This window comes from Pristis pectinata, chromosome 2 (genome assembly GCF_009764475.1).
Source record: "Pristis pectinata isolate sPriPec2 chromosome 2, sPriPec2.1.pri, whole genome shotgun sequence".
Lineage (NCBI taxonomy): Eukaryota > Metazoa > Chordata > Chondrichthyes > Rhinopristiformes > Pristidae > Pristis > Pristis pectinata.
Genome location: NC_067406.1, coordinates 12,840,016 through 12,866,722, shown reverse-complemented (window position 1 = coordinate 12,866,722; position 26,707 = coordinate 12,840,016). Strand labels below are relative to the sequence as shown.

At 42.9% G+C, this 26,707-nt stretch overlaps 1 protein-coding gene across 1 annotated transcript in view; it reads left to right on the top strand.

The window, feature by feature from the left end:
• Positions 1–20,242: 20,242 nt before the first annotated feature.
• cdc25b (cell division cycle 25B) overlaps positions 20,243–26,707 on the top strand; it is a 38,104-nt gene continuing 31,639 nt past the window's right edge. The window contains exons 1-2 of the mRNA XM_052033311.1: positions 20,243–20,325; positions 25,264–25,851. Of these exons, the coding sequence (XP_051889271.1) occupies positions 20,243–20,325; positions 25,264–25,851 (671 nt within the window). The remainder of the gene's footprint in view (positions 20,326–25,263; positions 25,852–26,707) is intronic.

Sequence of the window (26,707 nt, the reverse complement as noted above, 5' to 3'; positions counted from 1 at the left end):
TTGGTTAGTAGTGCTGCCATTGTTGTTCAGTGGTAGTGACACTGCAGGAAGGATGCAGTGAACTGCACTACATTAACAGGGTCGGGTGGCTTTACAGCAAAGGCAGATTGTGGTTCACATGCACAGAAAATGATCAAGATTTAAATATCCCATGAGAGAACAAAGGGCTCTGCGAGTGTACAAACTGTAAAAAGAAGCAGTGAAGGCTGATGAAATTAACACTTTTTTTCTACTTCTGCTTCCTGTGATTTTAGCCTATTCACATTGGTATTGGTTGGTGTTGGTTTATTATTGTCACTTGTACTGACGTACAGTGAAAAACTTGTCTTGCATACTGATCGTACAGATCAATTCATTACACAGTGCAGTTACATTGAGTTAGTACAGAGTGCATTGATGTAGTACAGGTAAAAACAATAACAGTACAAAGTAAAGTGTCACAGCTACAGAGAAAGTGCAGCGCAATAAGGTGCAAGGTCACAACAAAGTAGATCATAAGGTCAGAGTTCATCTCATCATATAAGGGAACCATTCAATAGTTGTATCACAGTGGGATAGAAACTGTCCTTAAGCCTGGTGGGATGTGCCCTCAGGCTCCTGTGTCTTCTGCCTGATGGAAGAAGGGAAGAGAGAATGACCCGGGTGGGTGGGGTCTTTGATTATGCTGGCTGTTTTACCGAGGCAGTGAGAAGTATAGACAGATTCCAAGGAGGGGAGGCTGGTTTCCATGATGCACTGGACTGTGTCCACAACTCTCTGCAGTTTCTTGCGGTCCTGTGCAGACCATTTGTGATCCCAAGCCATGATACATTCAATAGGATGCATTCTATGGTGCATTGACAAAATTTGGTGAGTGTCAAAGGGGACATACCGAATTTCTTTAACCTCCTGAGGAAGTAGAAGCGCTGGTGAGCTTTCTTGGCTGTGGCATCTACAAGTCTTTTTTTGCCTGACTTGTAATTCAAAGTATTTAATTCTTAAATTGTATCAAAGGATTCATGCAGACACCAGACAGAAAGAGGAGGTTAGTCCAGGCTGAATTCCTGAACGCTCAGGCCCAGAGAACAGGGAATATGAAACATATTGTTAGCTCAAAGGTAATGGTTTGTAAGGTTTTACCTTCAGTGTCTCAGCCACCAGGATACTGCAATTGGGGAAAGAGGGATCTGGTCAAGTGGCGAGAAGTTGACAGATTGACTCCCAAGATAGTTGTAAATACTCATGGTCCAACTCAGAGCATAGCAGGGTAGTGTTCGTTTCGAAACATAGTCTGGGATAAGTTGTAATTCGATCTGAGGCAGTGAGGCCAGAATAAATTGTGATTCGGACATCAGACGTAAATCAGGATGGGACAGACTTTAGGTAAAAGTGACGGAGGGCCCCGGTGCAACAGATGTGCTACTTGCACCCAGAACATTGAAAACGCTATCGACAATTGTAGCAGCTTTTATGAGTGCTTTTCAGTTTGTGGTAGAAATTTGTTTTTTTTAAAATTGATACTTTATAAATGTTGTTCTTGGGTTGCCTTTCATATTATGTAAGATTTTTTTGAGAATTGAGTTCTAATAAATTAAGTTTTGAATAGTTAATGAGAAAAATTATGTACTAGGAGGGGAAAGGAATAGAAAGAACAAGGTTTAAAAGTGGTAGAAGACTGGGAGGTTTTAAAGGCTGAGTGTGAATGGTATGACAAACAAAAAAAGGAGCATAAAGATAACAAAGCACAGAGTCAATTGATTAATAAAGTGGCCAAAGACAATGAGACTGATAATGACCCCAGGGACCCACTGTCAGGCATGGTGACCCTATTCTTGCAGAATGATGAGGAATTGGAAGATTCCTTGTGGTTGAGACTACCCCTGTATGCCCCCCGGGATCACAGGCTCTGCCTCCGCCTCATGGTGTGGAGCAATTACAAAGCCCAACCTCCCACCAGAAATGAGCAAGTAGGAGGGGTATCTGAACACGTGAAAACAGAACCCTGATTAAAGACGCAGAGGGAGAAAAACCCTGATGGTAGAATGTACCCTGTTTGAGTACTCCCCAATCCCCGAGCAGCTGTTTAGGGCCAACCGGATAACTGTGCAGATTTATACACCATGGAACCCCCAAGAGATGTTACTAATAGCCCATCACACCTCAGATAGAAACAAAGATCCATTTGGATTTGTAAGTTATATACAATCTATTCAGACCATGTACAGGGCACAACCTTAAGATCCCTTTTCCCACTGTCATGTTATATTTAATCCTGAAGAGAGCACAAGGTGGAAGGCAGCAGTGCTGCCTCCTGGAGGAGGAGGTCCTATTGCTACGTATGAAGATTTAAATCAACAAGTTGTGTTGACAGCCCTCTGGGGGAGTTTGAAAAGACCCATTGATATGAGCAAGGTTTTGGAATGTAAACCTACTTCTAAAGAGACAGCCTAAGAATTTTGGGAACATTTTACTACAAAAGGGTTGCTCAAATATTTTTAATGAGCTGCCACCACCACGTAGGGAGGTCTGCTTTAAGTGTGGGCAAGAGGGACACTGGCAGCAGGATTGTCCTATTGATTGTCAGGTGAATACAGACGGCAGGTATGAGAGAAGGAGAGCACCCTTCACCACTAACAATCCCTTCAAACAGTGACCCAAGGTCACAGCAAGGGCTCTGCTGTTAATAGCAGAAAGGGGAAGGGAAGAGCCCATTGTGATGATGAACGTGCAGGGGTCTCTCTTCCATTTTTGATTGATACAGGGGCAACATTATCCACCCTGGATCAAGAACTTGTGGAGGAATATGGATTACCTGTAGCTATTCGTACTGTTTGAATGTCTGGACTGGAAGGTAGTTTCAAAGACTACTCAACCACAACACCCTTGCAAGTGACTTATGATTACACTACTCATATGTTACCCTTCACCATTACATCAAATTGGTTGTAATTTGGCTGGAAGGGACTTGCTCAGGACTGGTGGTCAGTAGACTTTCCACTGGCACCACACTTTTCTGATCTTCCTAATCCTCATGTCACCCTATGCTGTGATCCCACTGGTAACGATTGGGAGAAGGAGCACTTCTATGAGCAGTATTAAGGACACATGGTTGATGTATGCTTGACAGAGAAAGTGAGGGACAGCCAGGAACAGCCCTGAGTGCAGAAGTGCCAGATACGATGTGGAAGCAAACAGGGTTAATCCAGCCACATGTCACACATTGTTAATAAGGGACATACAGCTAAGGAACTTGGTGTCTTAGTACAATGTTTGATGAATCTTACTGATCCTAATTTGTCTACTATACAGAAGTTCCCTCAAGGTGTTGAGGTATTGGGTGACAGCTCAGAAAGTTTTTGGCATATTGAAACATCACTGGTCACAGGACAGGACAGAAATTCCCAATGAGGTCTGGTCTGCACCCCCATACAAGGTAGGAAAACGCACCTGTGTGCTGGTAGTTTACCAATCAGTAAACCCCAACATCCAGCTGCCATCCATACCACAGTACCCTTTAAAACTGGAAGCACATGAAGGCATAAGGGAGCTGGTGAACTCATTGGTACATCAAGGCATTCTTGTACCCTGTCGCTCCCCCTGCAACACTGATTTTCCCAGTCCTGAAACCTGGACACCGAGTGGTGCCCAGTACAGGATTTACATGCTATCAATAACACTTGATGCCAATGCATCCTGTTGTGCCAAATCCAGCTAATATATGGAGTCTCATTCCTGCAACATCTACAGTGTTTACAGTAATTGATTTACAGCATGCCTTCTTTGCAGTTCCTCTGCACCCAGACAGCCAATATCAATATGTAGCTGGCCTGTTGCTGGCCAGCCCAGGCAAAGAGAAATGACAAGGATACTGTGTCACTTGTGAAGGCACTGCACAGATGGGGATGTCATTCCCTGACAGAAGGTAACAGGGTAAAGAAGAGGTAAAAGTCTTAGGAATCACGTTAAGTGCCACAGGAAGAAAACTCACTTCAGCTCATATTACTGCCATCACTAATTACCCTGCCCCTCAAATACTGAAACAAATGCAGGCCTTTTCGGGATTGGTAAACTTCTGTCAACAATGGATTCCTAACATAGCAAGATTAAAGAACTTTTTCTCAATTTTTATTAGTTTTCAAATTAATACGGATTGATATATAGCATCAATATTTATACATGTAATAAAGATCATGAGAACAATCATAGCATAATCATAAAGAATACAAGAAATCTGTAGATCCAATAATCTTAGTAAATGAATATAATATAAAAGGAAAGAAAAAGACTATACAAATTAAAAACTCCAAATCAATAAGAAAAATTGTAAACAATATAAACTAAACAAAAAAATTTTAAAAAACAAACAAAAAAACTGGGCTAAAAATTTCTCAGTAGAAACAGAGCAAGGAACTTTCCCCTCTGGCCTCCATTAGTGCACCACAGCACTTTACTCTTTCTACTCAACAGCTCAGTGTTTGAAGAGTTAAACGGAGCCTTGCGCTCTGCTCCTGTGTTTAGATGACCTCTCCATGACCGCCCATTCCAACTTTGGGACAATTCAGCTCATGAGGATTTAAGAGGACTGTCCAATTAATGGAGCCACAACCTGGTTTGTGGATGGCTCAGCCTTTGTAGATGATCCAAGGCCAGCGATGATCTGGTTATTCAATCCTACAGGGTACTGATACAGTGATAGAGGTTGCAGCCTTTCATCTTCTCTCCATACGACAGGCCGAACTTTTTGCTTTAATGCGTGCCTGCAAAGGAAAGGGTACATCCTTTAACATTTACATGGACCCACAATACGAGTTTGGGTTTGCCCATGACTTTGGTGCATTGTGGCAGCATCATGGATTTCTGACCTCCTCAGGTACCCAGACTAAAAATGTTATGTTTGTGTCTGGCTTGCTGGTGTCTCTATCCCAACCTTCCCACCCAATAATTAAGTGTGATGCATACACTAAAGTCCAAGACCCCATTTCACTGGTAAATGTGAGGATGCAATTGGGAAGGCTGCTGCTATCCAGGGACTCCTTACCATCTATTCAGACTGTGCTAAACAACTCTTGAATAGACCAGCCCTGCCTGACATGGAAAGTGTAGTGAAACCTCAGAGGGACACCCCTGCAAATCAAATTGAATTATGGAAACATCAGGGGTGCACCGGAGATCCTGAAATGGTTATGGACCACCCCTGTTGGACAAATTTGTGTATCAGATGCATTTTTACCTACGTAACTGTAGTGTGAAGGTCATGGCTGTCATGTGACACCATTGAGCACATGGTCAAAAGCAACACCACAGTCAATCAAGGTCTGGCTCCACCCACCCATTAGTGCACACTCTTGACCATTGGCTTCTGTACACACCTTTGTACCTGACCATGACCTATTGGACCTTTTGAATTACCTGTGCTGGCTCCAGCCAGCTCTCCAGCACTATAAAGAATGCCACATGTGGTTCACTCTTGATTGCTGCAGGAATTGAAACCATGCTGAAGGGACCACTGGTAAGTGTACACTTCCACAGGGGTTAGGAGCATCCGAAGTAGATTCCCAGTAGCGTAGCGCCAATGCTTGCAGAGTCAGGGGGTTCAGGCATTGTATTGTTTTATCCGTGTGTGCCTGCATCTCACCCATCGAGATTTCCCCCATGTTCGTGATCACTTGTGTGCACACGTGTACATCCATTCCCATTCATTGTTCCCGTGTTTGCCTTTGTGAATAAATCATTTTTAAAATTCCAAAGACTGTGCCCAGAGTCCAGAGACCTCAAAGAACCTTTTATCACAACAGTTAATTATATTCATGTGATGACTCATCTGGGCAAGGAGAGAATGGTGGGAGTGGCACTACAAACATGGTGGCACTCTAATCTGAGAAAAGAGGCACAAAGAAAGGCACAAGAATGTAACATTTGCCAGAAAAATAATCCTGGTAAAGCAGTTAAGTGTCCTCCAGGTAAAACAAGAATGCCTATGGGCCTGTTTGAATGCATACAGATTGATTTTATAGAATTGCCTAGAGTGCATGGCTATAAGTACTGTCTTGTTATCATTGATCTTTAGTAGACGGATAGAGGCAATACCAACAGCAAATGCCACAGCAGAGGCAACAGTAGGAATTATACTGCAGGAAATACCACCTCAGTTTGGGCTCCCAACCATTATTAGTTCCGACAACAAAATGTGGCCCATTGTCTAAGTGAGTGAGGATTACCCCACACACTAGCAGAGTTATTTGGAAGACCGCTGCGCACACCTTGGGCTGCAGATAAAAATAGAGGTGTCTTGACCTACACAAGGTTAGTGAAAGGATGATTAGTTATGTACAAAAACTAACCAAAGTTCTTAAGACTCTACATTTGCAGGTACATAACACTCAGAAAAGTTAAAGGACAACTACGGTGGATACATCACTGACGAGAGGATTGGCCCTGGGAAAGGACAGCATGATGTGACAGAGGACAAGCAAGACCCCTGATGAGACTAAGTGGTGAGAATGGACAATTTGTTTTGGGCATCCTTGTAATGAATATCTTGATGAAAGGGGGAAAGTGTTCAAACCATGTAACTAGACAGGAGTGGCATGACAATACTTACTGTATCTATACGTGTCCTTAATGTATGCATATACCAACTTAGTGGTCAGGGGATCCCTATGGTAGAAATACCTTTTAACACTAAACATAAGGCATGCAAGTGTCATTCTAACAGGACCCAGAGCACTGGGATGGAGGCATATACCCAAGTGGTACAAGCCCAAATATAATCAGTCCAGAGGGCCCCCACATTTTACACTGACCATGTTTACCAAGGGAGGAACATGTACAGAATATCACCCATTTAGCAAACCACATCAAGGAATGGATAACCAAGCTACAGGAAACAGGAGAACAATTTCACAATTACAATTCCCCAGGACCATCTTGGTGGCCTTTTATGGGATGGTGGACAACATTTATCCAGGGTATATGTATCCTCACTGTTATTCTGTTGATAGTATTGTTTTTACAGTGCTTTTGTATGTTACACTCCTATCTCAAGTTAAATTTGCTCCAAGTGGTTATCATGGAATGATAAAAGGAGGAAATGTGGAGGACAATGGGAAGAGAGCTCTGGTGAATAGATTACTCTCACTTTACTTGTAAGCAGCTTGAACCTGCTCATGAAGCCTAGCAATTTCTTATCAGCTCTGAGCTTCAAGGCCACAAGAACAGAGTTGTTTGTGCACATAGCAGCCTCAGCTTGACCAATGGTAGCATGAGCTGGTCAAGCATACTTAAATATACATATGCCTGTGCAGTAGGTGGTCACCCACCAAAGAACAATGTATTTAAGTTTGTTAGCACCCTGTACTCCGAGTTGGGCCACGTGCAGGGAAGAGCAACACTGACTGTTTGCTCTTCTATGTGCTCCCACTAGCATTAAACAATAAAGGACTTCTTGTATGCTCCTTGGTTCTGCTGTAGTCTGATATATTACTGAGCACAGGTCGACTTTTACACTCCAAATTCATCAGCCTTGTTCCTGATACTTTGCATTAAGTAGACACACTTCAGCCCATCCAACTGACTGCAATTTTGCCCTTTCAACTGCCTATCCTTCCTCTCAGTCTTTCTACACTCTGCATCTACTTGTACACTAAATGCACCAACCTCTGACCTATCACTCAGGTTCCCATCCCCTCCCCAACAGTTCTAGCAAACCTGCCGCAAGAATATTGGTCCCCCTCCAGTTCAGGTGTAACCCGTCCCTTTTGTACAGATCGTACCTTCCACAGAAGAGATCCCAATATCAACAAATAGGAAACCCTGCCCCCGTACCAACTCCTCAGCCATGCATTCAACTGCCAAATCATCCTATTCTTACCCTCACTGGCACATGGCACAGGCAGCAATCCAGAGATTACTACCCTTGAGGTCCTGCTTTTCAGCTTCCTACCTAGCTTCCTATATTCCTTCTTCAGGACCTCATCTCTTTTTCTACCTATGTCATTGGTACAAATATGTAGAAAAATATCTATATTGGTTAAATATATTAGAAAAATAGAGAGCTATGGGTAAGCCTAGTAACTTCAAAGGTAGGGACATGTTCAACACAACTTTGTGGGCTAAAGGGCCTGTACGTGCTGTAGGTTTTCTATGTACCATGACCTCACCCTCCCCTTTCAGAATGCTGTAGGCCCAATCAGACATCCCTGACCCCAGCACCAGGGAGGGAACATACTATCCGGGAGTCTCCTTCCTGTCCACAGAATTTCCTGTCTGCCCCCCTTATTATGGAATCCCCTATCACTACTTCTCTCCTCTTCTCCCCCCCTTCCCTTCTGCACCACATGACCTGGCTCAGTGCCAGAGACCTGGTCACTACAGCTTTTCCTTGGTTGGTTCCCCCCAACAGTATCCAGAGCAGTATACCTGTTGCTGAGGGGAGCAACCACAGGGGTACTCTGCACTATCTGCCTATTCTCCATCTGTCTCCTGACAGTCACCCAGCTACCTGCCTCCTGTAGCTCTTAAGTCCTGGAGTGACTGCCTCCCTGTAGCTCCTAAGATAAGAGATATCTTTATTAGTCACATGTACATCAAAACACAGTGAAATACCTTTCTTTTATTTGCTGCTGTTAATCAGCCAATCAACTGATAACAATTTGCAAATGTGCCTCGTTTAGACTCTTGCAAGGTGATACTCACAAGCACAGAGACCCACCTCTTTTCAAAGGTTGCCTTGGTATTTACCTTCTGTTTCAATCTTTTTATTAAATTTCTGTCACAAACCAGCAACAAAAGAAACACACTGAGCATGATTCAGTGTTAAAAACTATTTTATTAATCACTACTTATGATAATACGTAAAATAAAAGTAAAAAATGTTAGTATGTTAGAATTCAAAAATGTTAAACCTCGAACGTTAACCCCAAAACTAAACTCCTCGTGTGTGTGTGGGTGGCAAAGTCCAAAACTCCCAGTTCCGGAATGGTTCTTAAAGTTCAGTTCCGCAAGCCATAAGGTGAAACATGAGCAAGGGCTTCTTCAACAACCACCGTTGTCTGAAGATAAGATGTAGATGTAGAAAAACATAGAGAGAGTACATACGAAATCCAAATGTTCCACGATGGAACCCAAACGACACTTCAGTGTTTACTCGGTAGTGACTTCCTCACCCCGAAAGCATCCGAACCGTGGTCGTCCACACACAAATACCTGTTTCCTTCTACAGGTCAGCAACAAAGTGAACTCCACCGGATTACTTCCAACTTCCATACATGGATTTCAGTGGCAAACACAGTTATTGTTTCTCATCCATCGATAGAGAAAACAAGCAGGCTGGTGTCTCTCTCCCTTCTCTCTCTCTCTCCTTCTTCTTCTTCTTCTGACTTCTTCAACAGCGTCATTACGTCCTTTATCTTCTATTGACGTAAGCACACCCCACACACACATACACACACACTCTCTATCTTAAAGGGACTTTCACTGAGTCCGTAACATTTCAAATTAATACACATAACAATAGTAATTCTACACATGGTGCGAAGAGATCGGGATTACAATAATAACAGCTGACATATACAAACACAGGGAGTAAAATATATAACCTGAACCTCCCAGTCTCTTACTAAATGAACCTAATACAAAAGAATTTGAAAAGAAATTTGATTATATGAAAAGAGAACCCCAAAATTAAAAAGAACAAAAAAATCATAATAAAACAGCAAAGAAAAAAGATAATACTAATAAACAAAAGCAAACCAAAAACTTCAAAAAAAAAGCTGGACTGTTATTTCTTCGGTTGAAAAACATTATTATGTCGTTAGCTCCTCTCCTCTGTATTCAAATAGAAGGTTATTGAAAGAGATTCAAAAGAGGTCTGTTTACATCATATGGAAATACTGAATAAATGGGCTCCAAATTTCCTCAAATTTAAGCGAAGGATCAACAGTACCACTCCTAATTTTTTCTAAGTTTAAACATATTATAGTTTGAGAAAAGCGTTGTAATGTGGTAGGAGGTATAGGATCCTTCCATTTAAATAGGATGGATCTCTTGGCCCTTAATGTAACAAATGCAATCATACGACAAGCTGAAGTGGATAGATGGCCGGAATCCATCATCAGTAATCCAAAAATTGCAGTAATAGGATGAGGTTGTAAATCAATATTCAATACAATTGAAATAATATTAAAAATGTCTTTCCAATATTTTTCCAAAAGAGGGCAGGACCAAAACATATGTGTCAGGGAAGTCACCTTCGAATTACATCTGTCACATATAGGATTTATATGGTGATAAAAACGGGCTAACTTATCCTTGGACATATGGGTCCTGTGAACCACCTTAAACTGTATCAAAGAGTGTCCAGCACACATAGAAGATGTATTAACCAATTGAAGAATTTTCTTCCATGTCTCTATAGGTAAAAGTATCTGGAGTTCTCTTTCCCATTCATTCTTAATTTTATCGTGTCTCTAGATGTATTTTCATAATCAGATCATAAATTATTGCTATCAAGCCCTTCTGATAAGGATTAGAACCTAAAATTCTTTCTGTAATTTCAATTTTATGTGGTATCGGAAAAGTAGGTAAAAAAAACTTTTTAAAAATTTCTGATCTGTAAATATCAAAAAAAATGTGATTCAGGAAAATTGTATTTATTAGACAACTGTTGAAAAGGCAAAAGGCAATTATCAATGAATAGATCATGAAAGCATGTTATTCCCTTCATTTTCCATAAAGAAAAAGCTAAATCAATTCTGGATGGTTGAAAGAAAAAATTGGATTGGATAGGACTTGATAAGATGAATTTATTCAATCCAAAAAATTTATGAAATTGAAACCATATTTGTATTGTATATTTAGTTATTGGGTTAATCATTTGTTTACTCAATTTAGTAAGTGCAAAGGAGAGCGAGGCTCCTAAAATAGAAGCTAATGAAAACCCTTGCACTGACTCATGCTCAAGATACACCCATCAGGGATATTGAATTACATCTAAATCTTGCGTCAAAAAATTAAATCTCTAATATTAATTGCCCAGTAGTAAAATCTAAAATTAGGCAAAGCCATACTGCCATCTTTTTTTAATTTTTGTAAATATTTCTTACTTAACCTTAGGTTTTTATGCTGCCATATATATGAAAGAATTTTAGAATCAATATTATCAAAAAAGGATTTCGAGATGAAGGTTAGAACCGCCTGGAATAAATACAAAAATTTAGGTAAAATAGTCATTTTAGCCACATTGATTTGACCAATCAATGATAGAGACAATGGGGACCATTTAGTAAGCAATTGTTTAACATGATCAATTAAGGGTAAAAAGTTTTAACTTTCAATAAGTCCTTATGCTTCTTGGTAATTTTAACACCCAATTAAGTAAACTAGTCAGTCACTAATCTACATGGTAATTGTCTATAGATTGGAATATGCATATTTAATGAGAAAAACTCACTCTTATTAAGATTTAATCTATAGCCAGAAAAAACACTAAACTGAGCAAGCAGTGATAATGCTGCAGGAATGGGTTTCTCAGGGTTAGAGATATAAAGTAACAGGTCATCTGCATATAATGATATCTTATGCGTCCCATTCCCATAAGTAATACCACGTCTGTTAGAAGAGTCCCGAAAGGCAATTGCCAAGGGTTCCAAGGCAATATCAAATAGTAAAGGACTTAAAGGGCAGCCCTGTATAGTGCCTTGAAAAAGTTTGAAAAAGGGGTATCTCTGATTATTAGTAAGTACTGAAGCCAAAGGTGTAGGATATATCAATTTAATCATGGATATAAAATTTGGGCTGAAATTAAATTTCTCAAGCATGTTAAATAACTATTCCCATTCAACTCTATCAAACGCCTTCTCAGCATCAAGCGAGATAACACATTCTGGGATCGTAGATGAAGGGGTATATACAATATTCAATAACCTCCTAATATTAAAATGCAAATACCGATTTTTAATAAATCCTGTCTGGTTGTCAGAAATAATTTGTGGAAGTACCTTTTCCAGCCTAGAAGCCAATATTTTGGAAAAAGTGTTATAGTCCACATTCAATAAAGAGATAGGTCTGTAGGATGCACTTTCAGTAGGATCTTTATCCTTTTTAAGAATTAAAGAGATAGATGCTTCGTAAAGGGATTGTGTTAATTTACCTACTGATAGAGCATCTTTAAAAATTTTACCTAACCAAGGAAAAAGAAGATCAGAAAAAGATTTTAAAAAATCAACTGTATACCCATCAGGACCAGGTGTTTTACCCGAATTCATTGAAGAAATTGCTTTCTTTATTTTTTCCTCCAAAATGGGTGCATCTAATATTAAATGTTCGTTAAGTGATAATTTTGGAATCTTCAATTTCCTTAAAAATTCATGCATTAATGTAGAATCCTCAGGAAATTCTGATTGATATAAAGAAGTATAAAATTCTTGAAAAGATTTATTAATTTGATCATGGTCAACCATCCAATTACCATCTCATTTACGAACTATAATAATCTGACATTTATTCAAAGCAGCTTTCAGTTGGTTGGCCAATAATTTACCAGATATATCCATGTGTATAAAACTGAGTCCTAGTTTTGAGTAGTTGATTTTCAATTGGAGATGTTAATAATAAACTGTGTTGCAATTGAAGTTCAATTTTCTTTTTATAAAGCTCCAAATTAGGAGCAACAGAGTATTTTTATTGATTTCTTTAATCTTATCAACCAATATACGTAATTCATTATTAGTTCGTTTATTCAATCCAACAGAGTATGAAATAATTTGACCACGGATATAAGCTTTAAAGGTACCCCATAATATCCCACTGGAAATTTCTTCCGTAGAATTAGTTGAGAAGAAAAAGGAAATCTGTTCTTTAATAAAATTAACAAAGTTTAAATCCTGAAGTAGAGAAGAATTGAATCGCCATTGTCTGGCACTAGAAGTTACGTCCACTAATTTGATTGATAATTTTAATGGCAAGTGATCAGAAAAGGCAAGTGCATTATACTTACAGTCAATAACAGATGGAGCTATTCGAGAGTCGATAAAGAAGTAATCAATTCTAGGGTAGTTGTGATAAACATGAGAAAAGAATGAAAACTCTTTATCATATGGGTGTAGAAATCTCCAAACTTCTAAAATTCCAGAAGCAACTAAAAAGGTATTAATAAAAACAGCAGATTTGTTTGGAAATACTTGATACGACACAGACCTATCTATCGAAGGGTTTAAACAACAATTGAAATCTCCACCCATATCAACGTATATTCATTTAAATTAGGAAAAGATGCAAATAAATATTTAAAGAACTTGGGATGATCAACGTTAGGTGCATAAACATACACCATGACAACTTTTTTGTTATGAAGTAAGCCAGTAATTAATAAAAATCTACTGTTCGGGTCTGAGGTTGTTTCATAATGAACAAATGAAATGGAGGAGTCTATAAAAATAAAGACTCTTTTCAACTTCGCTTGTGAATTAGAATGAAACTGTTGACCCCTCCAAAATCTAAAAAAGTGCTTATTATCCTCTCTCCTAATATGAGTCTCCTGAGCAAAAATAATCTGAGCATTCAATCTATGAAAAATCTTTAAAGATCTTCTTCAGCTTAATTGGATTATTTAAACCATTCGTATTACATGAAACAAAATTAATCATATTATCCATTTTAATAAACTAAAGCATATGGTATGTAAAGGGTTAACTTTGATGCACAGGAGACTCATTAATAGGAAGAGGAAAAAATGTTCAAAGAGGAACCGGATATGACGACAATTCAGACATATTTGTAGTTTTAGATCAGTCCAGAAGGAAAAAACTAAACGAAAAACAGCCCCACCCCCCACCCACAAAAGCCCAAAAACTGGCCAATAGACAGCTAGAATGCTACTTATTAAATCCCTTAACCCCACCCCTTTTGGTGGAAAATCTCCAAGTTAAAAGGAATGCAAAACACCACCAATAGTCAAAACATGGAGATAGAAGTACCAAAAACATTTCAATGATATAGACATTGAGACAAAACAGCTTGCTGAGAAAATCCTACGCAGTTAAAAATACTGAAAGTCAACATTTAAAAAAATTACAATCTTACTAATATTTCGAAAGAAAAAGAATCAATCACCCAATTAAATTCTTAATTATTACAAAAATAGAAAATTAAAAATATTAATAATAAAAGGGAAAAAAATTGTAAAATAGAAACATGATAAATATTCATGCTCCAGAACCAAGCACAAAGGGAAAAAAAGATCTCCGAACTTAAAACGTTCAAATCTGTGAGTTAGTTATTACCTTGTAGACCAAATAGGTGTAAACATCAAAGAATAGCACATTTATTAACCATCTGGGGTTGAAAGTTAATTCTTGAGAAATTCTTCAGCTTCCTCCTCGGAATTAAATCATTTACATGATTTGTCAGAGAGTACAATCCTCAGATGAGCTGGAAACAGCAATGCAGGTTGATACTTCCTTTGATAAAGCCGCAACATAATCAGTTTATAATGCAATCTCTCTTTCATAACTTCTGGACTGTAATCTTCAACCAGACGAAACTTCCAGTCTTTGTATTGGATCATTCCTTGACTATGAGCAATTCAAATCAAATGCTCTTTAGTACTCACATAGTGGAATCTCAATATTACTGGCCATGGTTTTTGCTCTGCCAGAGGTTTTGGTCTTAACGCTCAGTGAGCACGATCAAGTATGGGGCATAGAGAGAAAACTTCAGAGCCAAACACATCCATCAGAAGTTTAAAAAAGAATTCAATAGGATTACCAGTTTTGGCATCTTCACGAAGGCCAATGATCCGCAAATTGTTCCTCTGACTTCGACTTTCTAAATCAATAATCTTCTGTCTTTCCTGTTCCAGTATTTGGGTAGTCGAAGTTAATTCCTCTTCCAATGAGCTCAGTCTATGATCTCTCTCTTTGCTAGCTTCATCCAGTTCAGCAATTAATTTCTGTTGTTTAACGTTTTCCTGTTTAAGTGTTGTTAGTCTGCCTTCAATCTCCTTTAACAGTGTTTCCAAAGAGGAAAATTTCTGATCAAGTTTTTTATTCAGGAGTTTAGAAATAGCTTCCAAAGTAAGTTGAGGATCCCCATTCCCCTTGCTTTCAGCTGCAGCTTTAGCACTGGTATTCATTTCCAGCAGTTAAAAATCAAAACCTACTCTTATAAAAGTATTATAAAAGTCTTGTTAAAACTTTAGCATAGATGTTAAGAGGTTGGTTAACAAAAAGTTAGAGAGTGGAGCAGTGCCAAGATGCAACCTACTCCCACCAAGCTAGTCCCACCAAGAGAGTCGCCTAGGTATTTACTGAGGAGAGAAACATGATTGCTCAAAAGATAAGGGAAACAAGTGGAGATATTTTGGAGAACATTCATATTACTAGAGAGGGGGTATTTGCAGCCTTACAGTGCATTAGGGTGGATAAATCCCCAGGATCTGACCAAGTACATCCTTGGACTTTGTGGGAGGCTAGAGAAAAAATTGCAGGGGCCCTTGCGAAGATATTTGCTTCATTGTTAGCCACTGGTGAAGTTCCAGAAGACTGGAAGGTAGCTAACATTGTTCCGTTGTTTAAGAAGGGTAGTAACAACAAGCCAGGGAACTACAGGCCGGTCAGCCTTCCATCGGTAGTGGGGAAGATACGAGAGGGAATTCTGAGGGACAGGATCTGCCAGCATTTGGATAGACAGAGTCTGATTAGGAGTCAGTATGGCTTTGCGCGTGGGAAGTCGTGCTTGATGAACCTTTTAGAGTTCTTTAAAGAGGTAACCAAAAGGGCAGATGAGGGTAGGACAGCGGGTGTTATCTATTTGGACTTTAGCAGGGCCTTTGATAGGGTCCCACATGACAGGCTGGTCTGGAAGGTTAGGTCTCATGAAATTCAGGGAGAGCTAGTTAGGTAGATTCAAAATTGGCTCGGAGGTAGGAAGTAAAGGGTGGTGGTTGAAGGTTGTTTCTCGGAATGGAGACTGGTGACTAGTGGTGTGCCATAGGGGTCTGTGTTGGGACCCTTGTTGTTCATTATTTATATAAATGATTTGGATGCGGATGCACAAGGCTTGATCAGTAATTTTGCAGATGACATGAAATTAGGAGGGTTATTGATAGTGAAGAAGTTTATCATAGATTGCAGGGGGATCTTGATCAGTTAGGGAAGTGGAAGCCTTCACAGGGTGAAGAGATGACCCCACAGAGCCCCCATCACCAAGACCCGACTCTGGGACCCCACTGGAGCTCCTGACATTGAGACCCAGGAACCCAGAGAGAGGACCCAACTAACCGGAGCACCCGACACTGAGGCCCGACCTGCAGGGGCCGAGTCCCAAGGCCCGACCTGAGGCGAGGCCTGACCCGACGAGAGGACCAACCCAGGGAGGTTGTCCCGGAGTCCGACACGATGCGAGGCCCAACCTGAGGAGGCTGAGGCCCGGGGTCCAACCTTTCAGTCCGACTATTCAGTCACCCGAGGAGAGAGAGGGAGCGAGAGAGAGAGAGAGAGAGCAAGAGAGAGAGAGAGCTGATAGCATAAAGCTGATCAGAAATTGTTCCATAATTAAGTCCCATTTGAGAATAGAAATTTTATGGTTCAAGAGTTAATTCTGCACAGATTTAAATTGGATATTGCAGCAGAGAAACATCCATTCGGCCCATCTGCTCTGTGCTGGTATTTGTGCTCCACATGAGCTTCCTCCCACCCTTTTGTCCTCATCAGCACAGCCTTGGGTGACTGGTTAACTTCTCGTTAAATACATCTTGCCTCTGTCCACCCCTGCGCTCTGTCCCAAGGGCTGCTGTATCATGAGGAGGAGGAATCTCGATCTTTTGTCAGGTCATCTCTCGGTTCAGGTTAGTTTGTTCAGGACAGACTGGGGACAAACCTGGGACCAACTCACGGTCAATTTAAATCAACAGAGCCTTTCTGAGGACATGTTTGCAGTTTAGAAGGAGCAAGGTTTAGAGTAGTAGTGTGTGTACATTGGTAAGACTGACATCTTGTGACATAGAACATCGAACATTACATCACAGTACAGGCCTTTCGGCCCACAATGTTGTGCTGACATTTTATCCTGCTCTAAGATCTATCTAACTCTTCCCTCCCACATAACCCTCCGTTTCTCTATCATTCATGTGGCTATCTAAGAGTCTTTTAAATGTCCCTAATGATTCTGCCCCCACAACCTCTGCAGGCAGTGTGTTCTACGCACCCACTACTCTCTGTGTAAAAAAAAAACTTACCCCTGACATCCCCCTTACATCTTCCTCCAATCACCTTAAAATTATGTCCCCTTGTGTTAGCCATTGTCGCCCTGGGAAAAAGTCTCTGACTGTCCACTCGGTCTGTGCCTCTTATCATCTTGTACACTTCCATCAAGTCACCTCTCATCCTCCTCTCCAAAGAAAAGAGGTTTCTTCTCTCCTTGCCTACCTTCCCTATCCCCTTCCCCACCAGATTCCAACTGCCCTTCCTACCTTGTCCGATTCTACTTATAGCCCACCAGTCTCTGTTGCTGAACTTCCCCCTCTTCCTCCTCTATCTGGTCCCACCTGCCCATCATCCCTCCCTTATCTGGTTCCACCTATCACCTTCCAGCCTCTGTCTCTATCTTCCCCCTCCCTTCCCCCACCTGACTCCACCTGCCCATCAGCTTTCCCTCACCCCTCCTTTCACACCTTTGGTCATCTCCCCTCAACGCTCAGTCCTGATGCAGGGTCTCGACCTGAAACTTTGACCATCCCCTCTCTCCCCCCCCCCCCCACAGATGCTGCCTGACCTCCCGAGTTCCTCCAGCAGTTTGTTTTCTGCTCCAGATTCCAGCATCTGCAGTCTCTTGTGTCTCCAGAATATCACAGAATTGCACTGTTCCAGGTTGGAGAGACAAGTTTTCACTGAGGCAATGAAGGATGACCTAAGGATTGAGGTTGACTTGCTCCCATTCCAGTTCTATGGCTTCTGTGACTACTGGAGCCAATGTGGGGCCCATGGGCCCTGCTGCAGGTGGCCAGAGGTGATTGATTGGACAGGTAGACGAGTAGCTTGGGAAGTGGTACACTCCTTCCACTGAGCTCCGTGTATTTATGACGAAGAGACTGGAGATTCTCAGTGCAATTGCGGATACAGTCCAGATGAAGGGTCATGACCCGAAACGTCAACTGTTTATCTCCCTCCACAGATGCTGCCTGACCTGCTGAGTTCCTCCAGCAGTTTGCTCCATGTTCCAGCTTCTGCAGTCTCTTGTATCTCCAGATACTCTTTCTCCATTCATGGACCAGGGATTTCCACAAGTCAAATGGCGTTTTTACAAATCTTCAGGAGCGTCCTTGAAACATTTTTTTTCAGCCCTTTTGAAGTCTTTAACAGTGATTGAGTCAGAGAAGATGGTTTGTTTTGGCAGTCTGGTGTCAGATGTGCCAACTGGAGCTGATTGTGTGCGAGCAGCTGTCACAAAGTTATTATGCCCAATAAAGTGTCTTCTATCTTTACAGGAGACCCCCGCGTTCTGGCCATTTGGGTAATAGAAATTCGCCCTTACAGAATTCACAAATAACTACTCAAAGATTAAATAAAATTTGGTTTCACAGAATTTATATGAAAAATAAGTAAATTTCAATTCGCGTTCCTTGGCTCATGCACAGATGACACAGCTTCGAGTTATGGAAAATTGTAATACCACCTGTTTTCTAGGTATGCAGCCGCCCTGTAACACAGGGGTCACCTGTAGTGATAACAGTAGGTGTTCACACAGCAGGGTCCCCTTAATGACCAGAAAAAGTAGGTCCCCTCAGGGACCAAAGGGGTAATCTATGTCTGGGGCCAGGTGATATGAGCAAGGTCTTTAATGACTACTTCTCCTCAGTATTCACCAGGGAGAAGAATTTCACTGTGTGTTTCAATGTACATGTGACTAATAAAGATCTTAATCTTAATCATAATGTGGAAGCTGGAGAGTTAAGGGAGGGGTATGTTGATGTTCTGGAGAACATTTGTATTGGGAATGAGGAGGTGTTAGAAGTATTAGAACATGAGGGTGGATAAATCCCCAGGGCCTGATAGAATCTATCCCACAATGTTAAGGGAAACAAAGGAGGAGATTGCTGGGGCTCTGACGGAGATTTTTACGTCATTATTAGCCATGGGTGAGGTGCCAGAAGACTGGAAGATAGCTAATGTTGTCCCCTTATTTAAAAGGACAGTAGAGATAACCCTGAGAACTACAGGCAGGTGAGCCTGATATTGGTGGTAGGGAAATTGTTGGAGAAGATTCTGAGGGACAGTTGGATAGGCAGGGACTGATTAGGAGGAGTCAGCATGGTATTGTGCCGGGGAGATTGTGTTTCATTAATTTGTGTTTTGTGAGGTGGTAACCAAGAAGATTGATGAAGCAAGGTGGCAGATGTTGACTATGTGGAATTTAGTAAGGCTTTCGACAAAGTCCCACATGTTAGGCTGGTCCAGAAAATTAAGACACAAAGGATCTGAGGCAAGTTAGCAAACTTGATCCAAAATTAGCTTAGCGATAGGAGGCGGAGGATGGTGGATGGGTGTTTTTCTAACTGGAAGTCTATAAGGAGTGGTGTACCACGAGGATTGGCGGCGGGACCTTTGTTGTGTCTAATATACATAATGACTTGAATGAGAATGTTGGTGGCCTGATTAGTAAGTTTGTGGACGACACAAAGTTTGGTGGAGTCGTAGGTAGCAAAGAAGGTTGTCTAAGGATATAGGAGGACAGAGATCAGCTGGAAAATTGCTGAGATGGTGGCAGATGGAATTTAACCCAGACATGATTTAATCTGGTAGGAAATATTTACTCTATGGTAGGGACCTTAGGAGCATTGATGTACAGAAGGACCTTAGGGTGCAAGTCCCTAGCTCACTGAAAGTGATGGCACAGGTGGACAGTGTAGTGAAGAAGGCATTTGGTATGATTGCCTTCATGAGCATTGAGTATAAGAGTTGGGTTGTCATGTGGCATCTGCACAAAACGTCTGCCCCATATTGGTAGATAAGACCACCAGGCTGTACTCCTTCTCCCTCGTTACAAGCAGAAAGTGCAAGGATCCGGTACAGAAAGTCATAGAGTGCTGGTCTGAGGAAATAGATGACCTCCTATGCAACTGCTTTGACTTGGTGGACTGGTCCATAATCAAGGACTCACCAGCCAACCTAAATGAGGATGCCGCTTCCATCAAAGACTTCATCAGCAAGTGTGTTGAGGACTGTGTGTCAAAGAAGTCAATTAGATGCTCCCCAACCGGAAACCATGGATGAACCAGGAGATCCACTCCCTGCTGAAGTCCAGGTCTGAGATGTTCAAGTCAGGTGATCCTGACCGAAACAGGAAATTTAGGTATGACCTTTGCAAAGCCATCAGGGATGCCAAAAGACAATATTAGACAAGCTAAAGTCCCGGACTAGACGTTGATTGTGGCAACGCTTGCATGCTATAACGGGCTACAAAACAAAGTTGGGCAATATCACTGGCAACAATGCATCCCTCCCCGATGAGCCCAATGCATTCTATGCTTGTTTCGAACAGAAGGTCAGTGAAGTGACGTCACCAGCCCCAACAGCCTTTGATGCACCTGTACCCACGGTCACCATCGTAGATGTCAGATCAACCTTCCTGAGGGTGGACCTGAGGAAAGCGACTGCCCCGGATGGTATCCCCGGCCGTGTCCTCAGATCCTGCGTGGATTAGTTGGCGCGAGTACTCGTTGGCATCTTTAACCTCTCCCTACTCCAATCTGAGGTTCCCACCTGCTTTAAGAAGACTACTATCATCCCAGTGTCAAAGAAAAATAAGATAACGCACCTTAATGACTACTGCCCGGTGGCTCTGACATCCACCATCATGAAGTGCTTCATGAGGTTGGTCATGGCACACATCAACTTCAGCCTCCCAGACAATCTTGATCCACTGCAATTCGTCTACTGTCGAAACAGGTCCACGTGGACACCATCTCCCTGGCACTACACTCATCTCATAACAAAGACACTTATGTCAGATTCCAATTTATTGACTACAGCTCCACCTTCCACACCATAATTCCAGACAAACTCATCTCCAAACTCCTAGACCTAGTACGCTGCATGCCCTCTGCAACTGGATCCTTGACTTCCTGACCAACAGACTGCAATCAGTAAGGATAGGTGACAACACCTCCTCATGATAATCCTCACCACCAGTGCCCCACAAAGCTGTGTCCTCAGTCCCTTACTTTACTCCCTAAACATTCACAAATGTTTTGCCAAATTCTGCTCTAACTCCATTTACAAGTTTGCAGGTGACACCATCGTAGTGAGCCGAATCCCAAAAAACAACAAGAGGAAGTACCGGAAGGAGATAGAGAGCCTAGTGACATGGTGTCAAGACAACAATCTCTCCCCCATTGTCAGCAAAATAAAGAAGCTAGTCATTGACTTCAGGAAAAGGGGTGGAGCACACACCCCTGTCTGTTTCAATGGTACTAAGGTGGAGATGGTTAAGAGGTTCAAGTTCCCAGGTGTAAATATCACCAACATTTTGTCCAGCCATGTTGACGTTATGGCCAAGAAAGCACACTAACACCTCTACTTCCTCAGAAGGCTAAAGAAATACAACATGTCTCCAACGATTCTTACCAATTTTTATAGATGCACCATAGAAAGCATCCTATCTGGATGCATCGATGCTTGGTATGGCAATTTGGAATGAGCTGCCAGAAATAATGGTTGAGGCAGGCACATCAGCAACATATAAAATCCATCTAGATAAATACATGGATAGGTTTAGAGGGCTAAGGGCCAAATGCAGGCAGTTAGGACTAGCTCGCTGGGCAACACAGTCAGCATGGACATGTTGGGCTGAAGGGCCTGTTTCCATGCTCTATGCTCTGCCCAAGATTGCAAGAAACTGCAGAGAGTTGTGGACACAGTTCGGCACATCACGAAAACCAGCCCCCCCTCCATGGTCTACACTTCTCTCTACCTCGGTAAAGCAACCAACATAATCAAAGATCCTTTCCACCCTAGTCATTCTCTCTTCTCCCCTCACCCATTGGGCAGAAGATATAGAAGCTTGAAAGCACGTAGCAAGGACAGCTTCTACCCCGCTGTTATAAGACTCTTGAATGGACCTCTCATAGGCTAAAGATGAATTCTTGATCTCCCAATCTACCTTGTCGTGACCTTGCACTTTACTTGTTTACCCGCACTGCAGTTCCTCTGCAGCTGCTACACTATATTCTTCATTCTGTTTTCTTACTACTAATACAACATAATTATGTATGGCATAATGTGCCTGGATGGCACACAAACAGAAGATTTTCACTGTATCTCAGTACACGTGACAATAGTAAACCAATATCCAAAAATGAACCAATCTCCAATATCCAAACATTGGTTAGTTGCATTTGGTTAGATACCTTCTGCTGCAGGTTTCAGGTACGAGAAGAGAAATTTAAAGGCGATCTGAGGGATAAGTTTTCACACAGAGGGTGGTGGTTATCTGGAACAAGCTGCCAGAGGAGGTTGTAGAGTCAGATACAATTACAATGCTTAAAAGGCAGTTGGACAGGTATGAACATAGGAAAGGCATAGAGGGATACGGGCATAATGTACGCAAATCGGATTAGTGTAGTAGGCATCACGGTCAGCATGCACAGGGTGGGTCAAATGTCCCTGTTTCTGTGCTGTACAATTCTATGATTTCTGCTGGGACATAAGAGACTGAAGGTGCATGAATCCAGAACAAAGCTGTGCCAGTCCTGATGCAGGGTCTCAACCTGACCGTCAACAATTCCTTTCCCACCACAGTTGCTGCTCGATCTGCTGAGTTCCTCCAGCAGATTGTTGCTGGTCTGGATTCCAGCATCTGGAGTCTCTGGTGTCTCCATACAGATGAAGCTGGTGGGTTGCTAACCAGAGGCCCATAGAAATTTAAAATAATCGGCAAAAGAACTATAGAGGCAGAGGGAAGAATTAGTTTTTAAATAGTTATTTGGATCTTGAACACTCTGTTTGAAAGTGAGGCAGTGTCTCATTCCATTGGAAATTTCAAAGGCTTTGGACCTTTATCTGATGGGGATGAATTTGGAGTAATGTTAGGAGAAAGTTGCTGGGTGTGGGGTTAAAATGGACAGCTTATTACGGGGAGCTCTAAGGTGCTTTGATTGGCACCACATGCAGTTTGTTTTCAGTGCACCCACAAGATGGTCCTGAAGAAGGGTCCTGACCTGAAACATTGACCATTTGCTTTTCTCCACAGATGCTCCCTGGCCCGCTCCAGCACCATGGTGTTTTTCATTCAGATGGGTGCACCCACCCAGTTTTTTTTTGTTCTATGAGTTCTATGTTTTCTGTGATAATCATTCCTAGAAATATTAAAAATTCTTAGAAATAATTCTTAGAAATACTGATTGAAGGATAAAGGTTAGCCTTCTTTAAGAAAAGTGCCATTTTTTTTGTCCACTGAGAGAACAGTTACTGGTGTGTTTTAGTATTTCGTCCAGTAGGTAGCACCTCAAACACAGCTACATTTCCTCGGCACTGCACAGAAAGTGGCATAGAACATAGAACATTACAGCACAGTACAGGCCCTTTGGCCCACGATGTTGTGCCGACATTTTATCCTGCTCTAAGATCTATCTAACTCTTCCCTCACACATAGCCCTCCATTTTTCTATCATTCATGTGGCTAGCTAAGAGTGCCTTAAATAGCCCTAATGTATCTGCCTCCACAACCTCTGCCGGCAGTGTGTTCCATGCACCCACCACTCTCTGTGTAAAAAATGTACCTCTGACATCCCCTTATATCTTCCTGCAATCACCTTAAAATTATGTCCCCTCGTGTTAGCCATTTTCGCCCTGGGAAAAAGTCTCTGACTGTCCACTCGATCTATGCCTCTTATCATCTTGTACACCTCTATCAAGTCACCTCTCATCCTCCTTTTCTCCAAAGAGAAAAGCCCTAGCTCACTCAACCTATCCTCATAAGACATGCTCTCCAATCCAGGCAGCATCCTGGTAAATCTCCTCTGCACCCTCTCTAAAGCTTCCACATCCTTTCTATAATGAGGTGACCAGAACTGAACACAATACCTCAAGTGTGGAATTATCAGAGTTCTATAGAGCTGCAACATTACCTCGGCGGCTCTTGAACTCAATAGCTCGACTAATGAAGGCCAACACACTTTACGCCTTCTTAACAACTCTATGGACCTGCACGGCAACCTTGAAGGATCAATGGACGTGGACCCCAAGATCCCTCTATTCCTCCTTGGGGTTTTCCTTAATCCTCCTCGCCAAGGCTTTCTCATGCCCCCTTCTAGCTCTCCTAAGTCCATTCTTAAACTCTCTCCAGAGCCCTGTCTGATCCATGCTTTCTAAACCTTAGTTGAGCTTCTTTCTTCCTCTTGACAAGATATTCTACATCTCTTGTCAACCACGGTTCCTTCACTCGACCATCCTTACCCTGCCTCAATGGGACAAACCTATCCAGAACCCCATGCAAGTACTCCCTAAACAACCTCCACATTTCCGCTGTGCACTTCCCCAAGAACGTCCGTTCCCGATTTACACTCCCAAGTTCCTGCATCATAATTACCCCTCTCCCAATTTGTAGCATTGCCAATGTTCTGATAACAGCCAGGTACGTAGATGCTTTCAGGAACTGGGGGGGGGGGGGGGGGGGGGGGGGGGGGGGGGGGGGGGGGGGGGGGGGTGAGGGGGGGAGGGGATTTTGGCTTGTGAGTGAGACTCAATGTTGTGAGTGCTAGGTTGTCAGCTTCTGTTGTGTAAAGACCTTCAGTTCCTGTTGATACTGCTAATGAATGAATGGGGAGGGTTGGTTAACATAATGAATGAATGCAAGTGTGGGCAACATTCCCACCCCACCCCCTTGTTCTGTCCTCTCCCCACGAAATAAAAAAAAATCAAAAATAAGTGTGTATATGGTGCATAGAGAATCTTAAAACCCAAGACTTTTGCAAAAGAATCCGAGTTTATAAAACCAATCCCAAGTGACATTTCAAAGTCCTGAACCTCGGTTTAAAATCCCCGCTCAGCTGTTTCCCGCGGGAAAAAAGGATACAAAACCGAACCCCGTATTCGTAGGGAGGGTCATTGACATTGTTCACACTAGAAAGAGAAATATTCGAATAATAAATGTTTAATTAGTAACACAGCAAATGAACAAATAAAAAATCTTGATAAAAATGCTTTTTAGTCTAAAATAGCCAGTAGGTTGCGGGGTTAAAGCACTTCCGCAGATCCTATTCACCCCTCTTTCCCCAATGGGATAACCCAGCTGCCTTGCATGGAAGAGCCGTTGCGATTGGCGGAGAGACTCGAGCGGCCAAGTCAGCGGAAAGGGCCGACCCCATTGGGAGAGTCTCCGCCCGCCGCATAGGAACAGCCGTCTGATTGGCGGAGGCGCCCCAGCGTCACCGGTCGGGGAAGGCGGGGCCCGACGCGGTGTTGATTTTCGAAATAAAGGCGGCGGCTCGCAGCCCGGGGCCTGGCTTCATGAAGCGGCCGCACTCCGGCCGCCCATTCAGCGTGGGGCTCGGCGAGGCCCAGCCCTTCCTCTCCCCCGCCGCCGTCACCCCCCTTCCCGCACCCTCGTTTTCCATTTTATCTCTGGGCCGACTTTTATTTGGGTCTTAAAGTCGTGGGCGATGAGCGGAGCCGGCGCCCCCCGGCCTGTCCCCGACCCGGCCTCCGGGCCCTGCGGGGGTGACCTCGCTACCCGGCGCCCCTGTCTCTCCCTGCACAAGGCCCGGCCTTGCAAGGCCCTGTTCACCGGGACGGGGGTCGCCTCCCCCTGCGGGCCGCAGGTGCTCAGTCCCGTCACCAACCTGGCCCTCAACATGGTCAACCTGAGGGGCCTGGGCAGGTAAAGGAGGGCGGGGAGGGTAGGGGGTGGAGGGAGAGGGCTTTGGGGTAGGAGGTGGATGGGTGGAGGGAGAGGGGTGGGAGGTGGAGGGAGAGGGGTGTTGGGTGCGAGGTGGACGACGTGGGGGGGGGGGGAGGCCAGGGAGAGTGGTGTGGGGTGGGAGGCGGGGGGGTGCAGAGAGAGGGGCAGGGAGGGGCATAGGGTGGGGGGGCAGGGAGGGAGGGGTCAGGGAGAGGGGTGGGGGGGGGTGGCCAGGGAGAGGTGGACGGGGGAGAGGGGTGGGACGGGGGGAAGTGAGCCCTGATTAAGAAGGGGTATATTGGGGGAGGAAGGTTGTATGAGGATCCTGGTGCATTGGAAGTGAGCGGATGGCTTGGGGATAGGGCAAAAGTGTGGAGAATGGGGGGAGCTGAGGGAGAGCAGTACAGACACAAGACATTGCAGATGCTGGAATATGGCGAAACAAACAATCTGCTAGAGGATCTCAGCAGGTCGAGCAGGGAGGAAAGTAATTGTTGGTGTTTAGGGTTAAAGACCTGTTAATGTTTAAAAAAAACATAGTTTAAATTAAATTTTTTAGATTAAATTTAAATTTTATTTACAGCGTGGTAACAGGCCCTTCCAGCCCAATGAGTCCATGCTGCCCATTTTAAACCTAAATTAACCTAGCCGTACGCCTTTGCAATATGGGAGGAAACCCTCGCAGACACGGGAGAGCTTACAGACAGCAATGGGAATCGAACCCCGATCGCTGGCGTTGTAATAGCGTCGAGCTAACCGCTACGCTATCGTGCCGTGCAAATGTCTAAATTTTGTTGCACGAGTGCAGAGGAGGGGGTTTTGATTCCAAATGTAG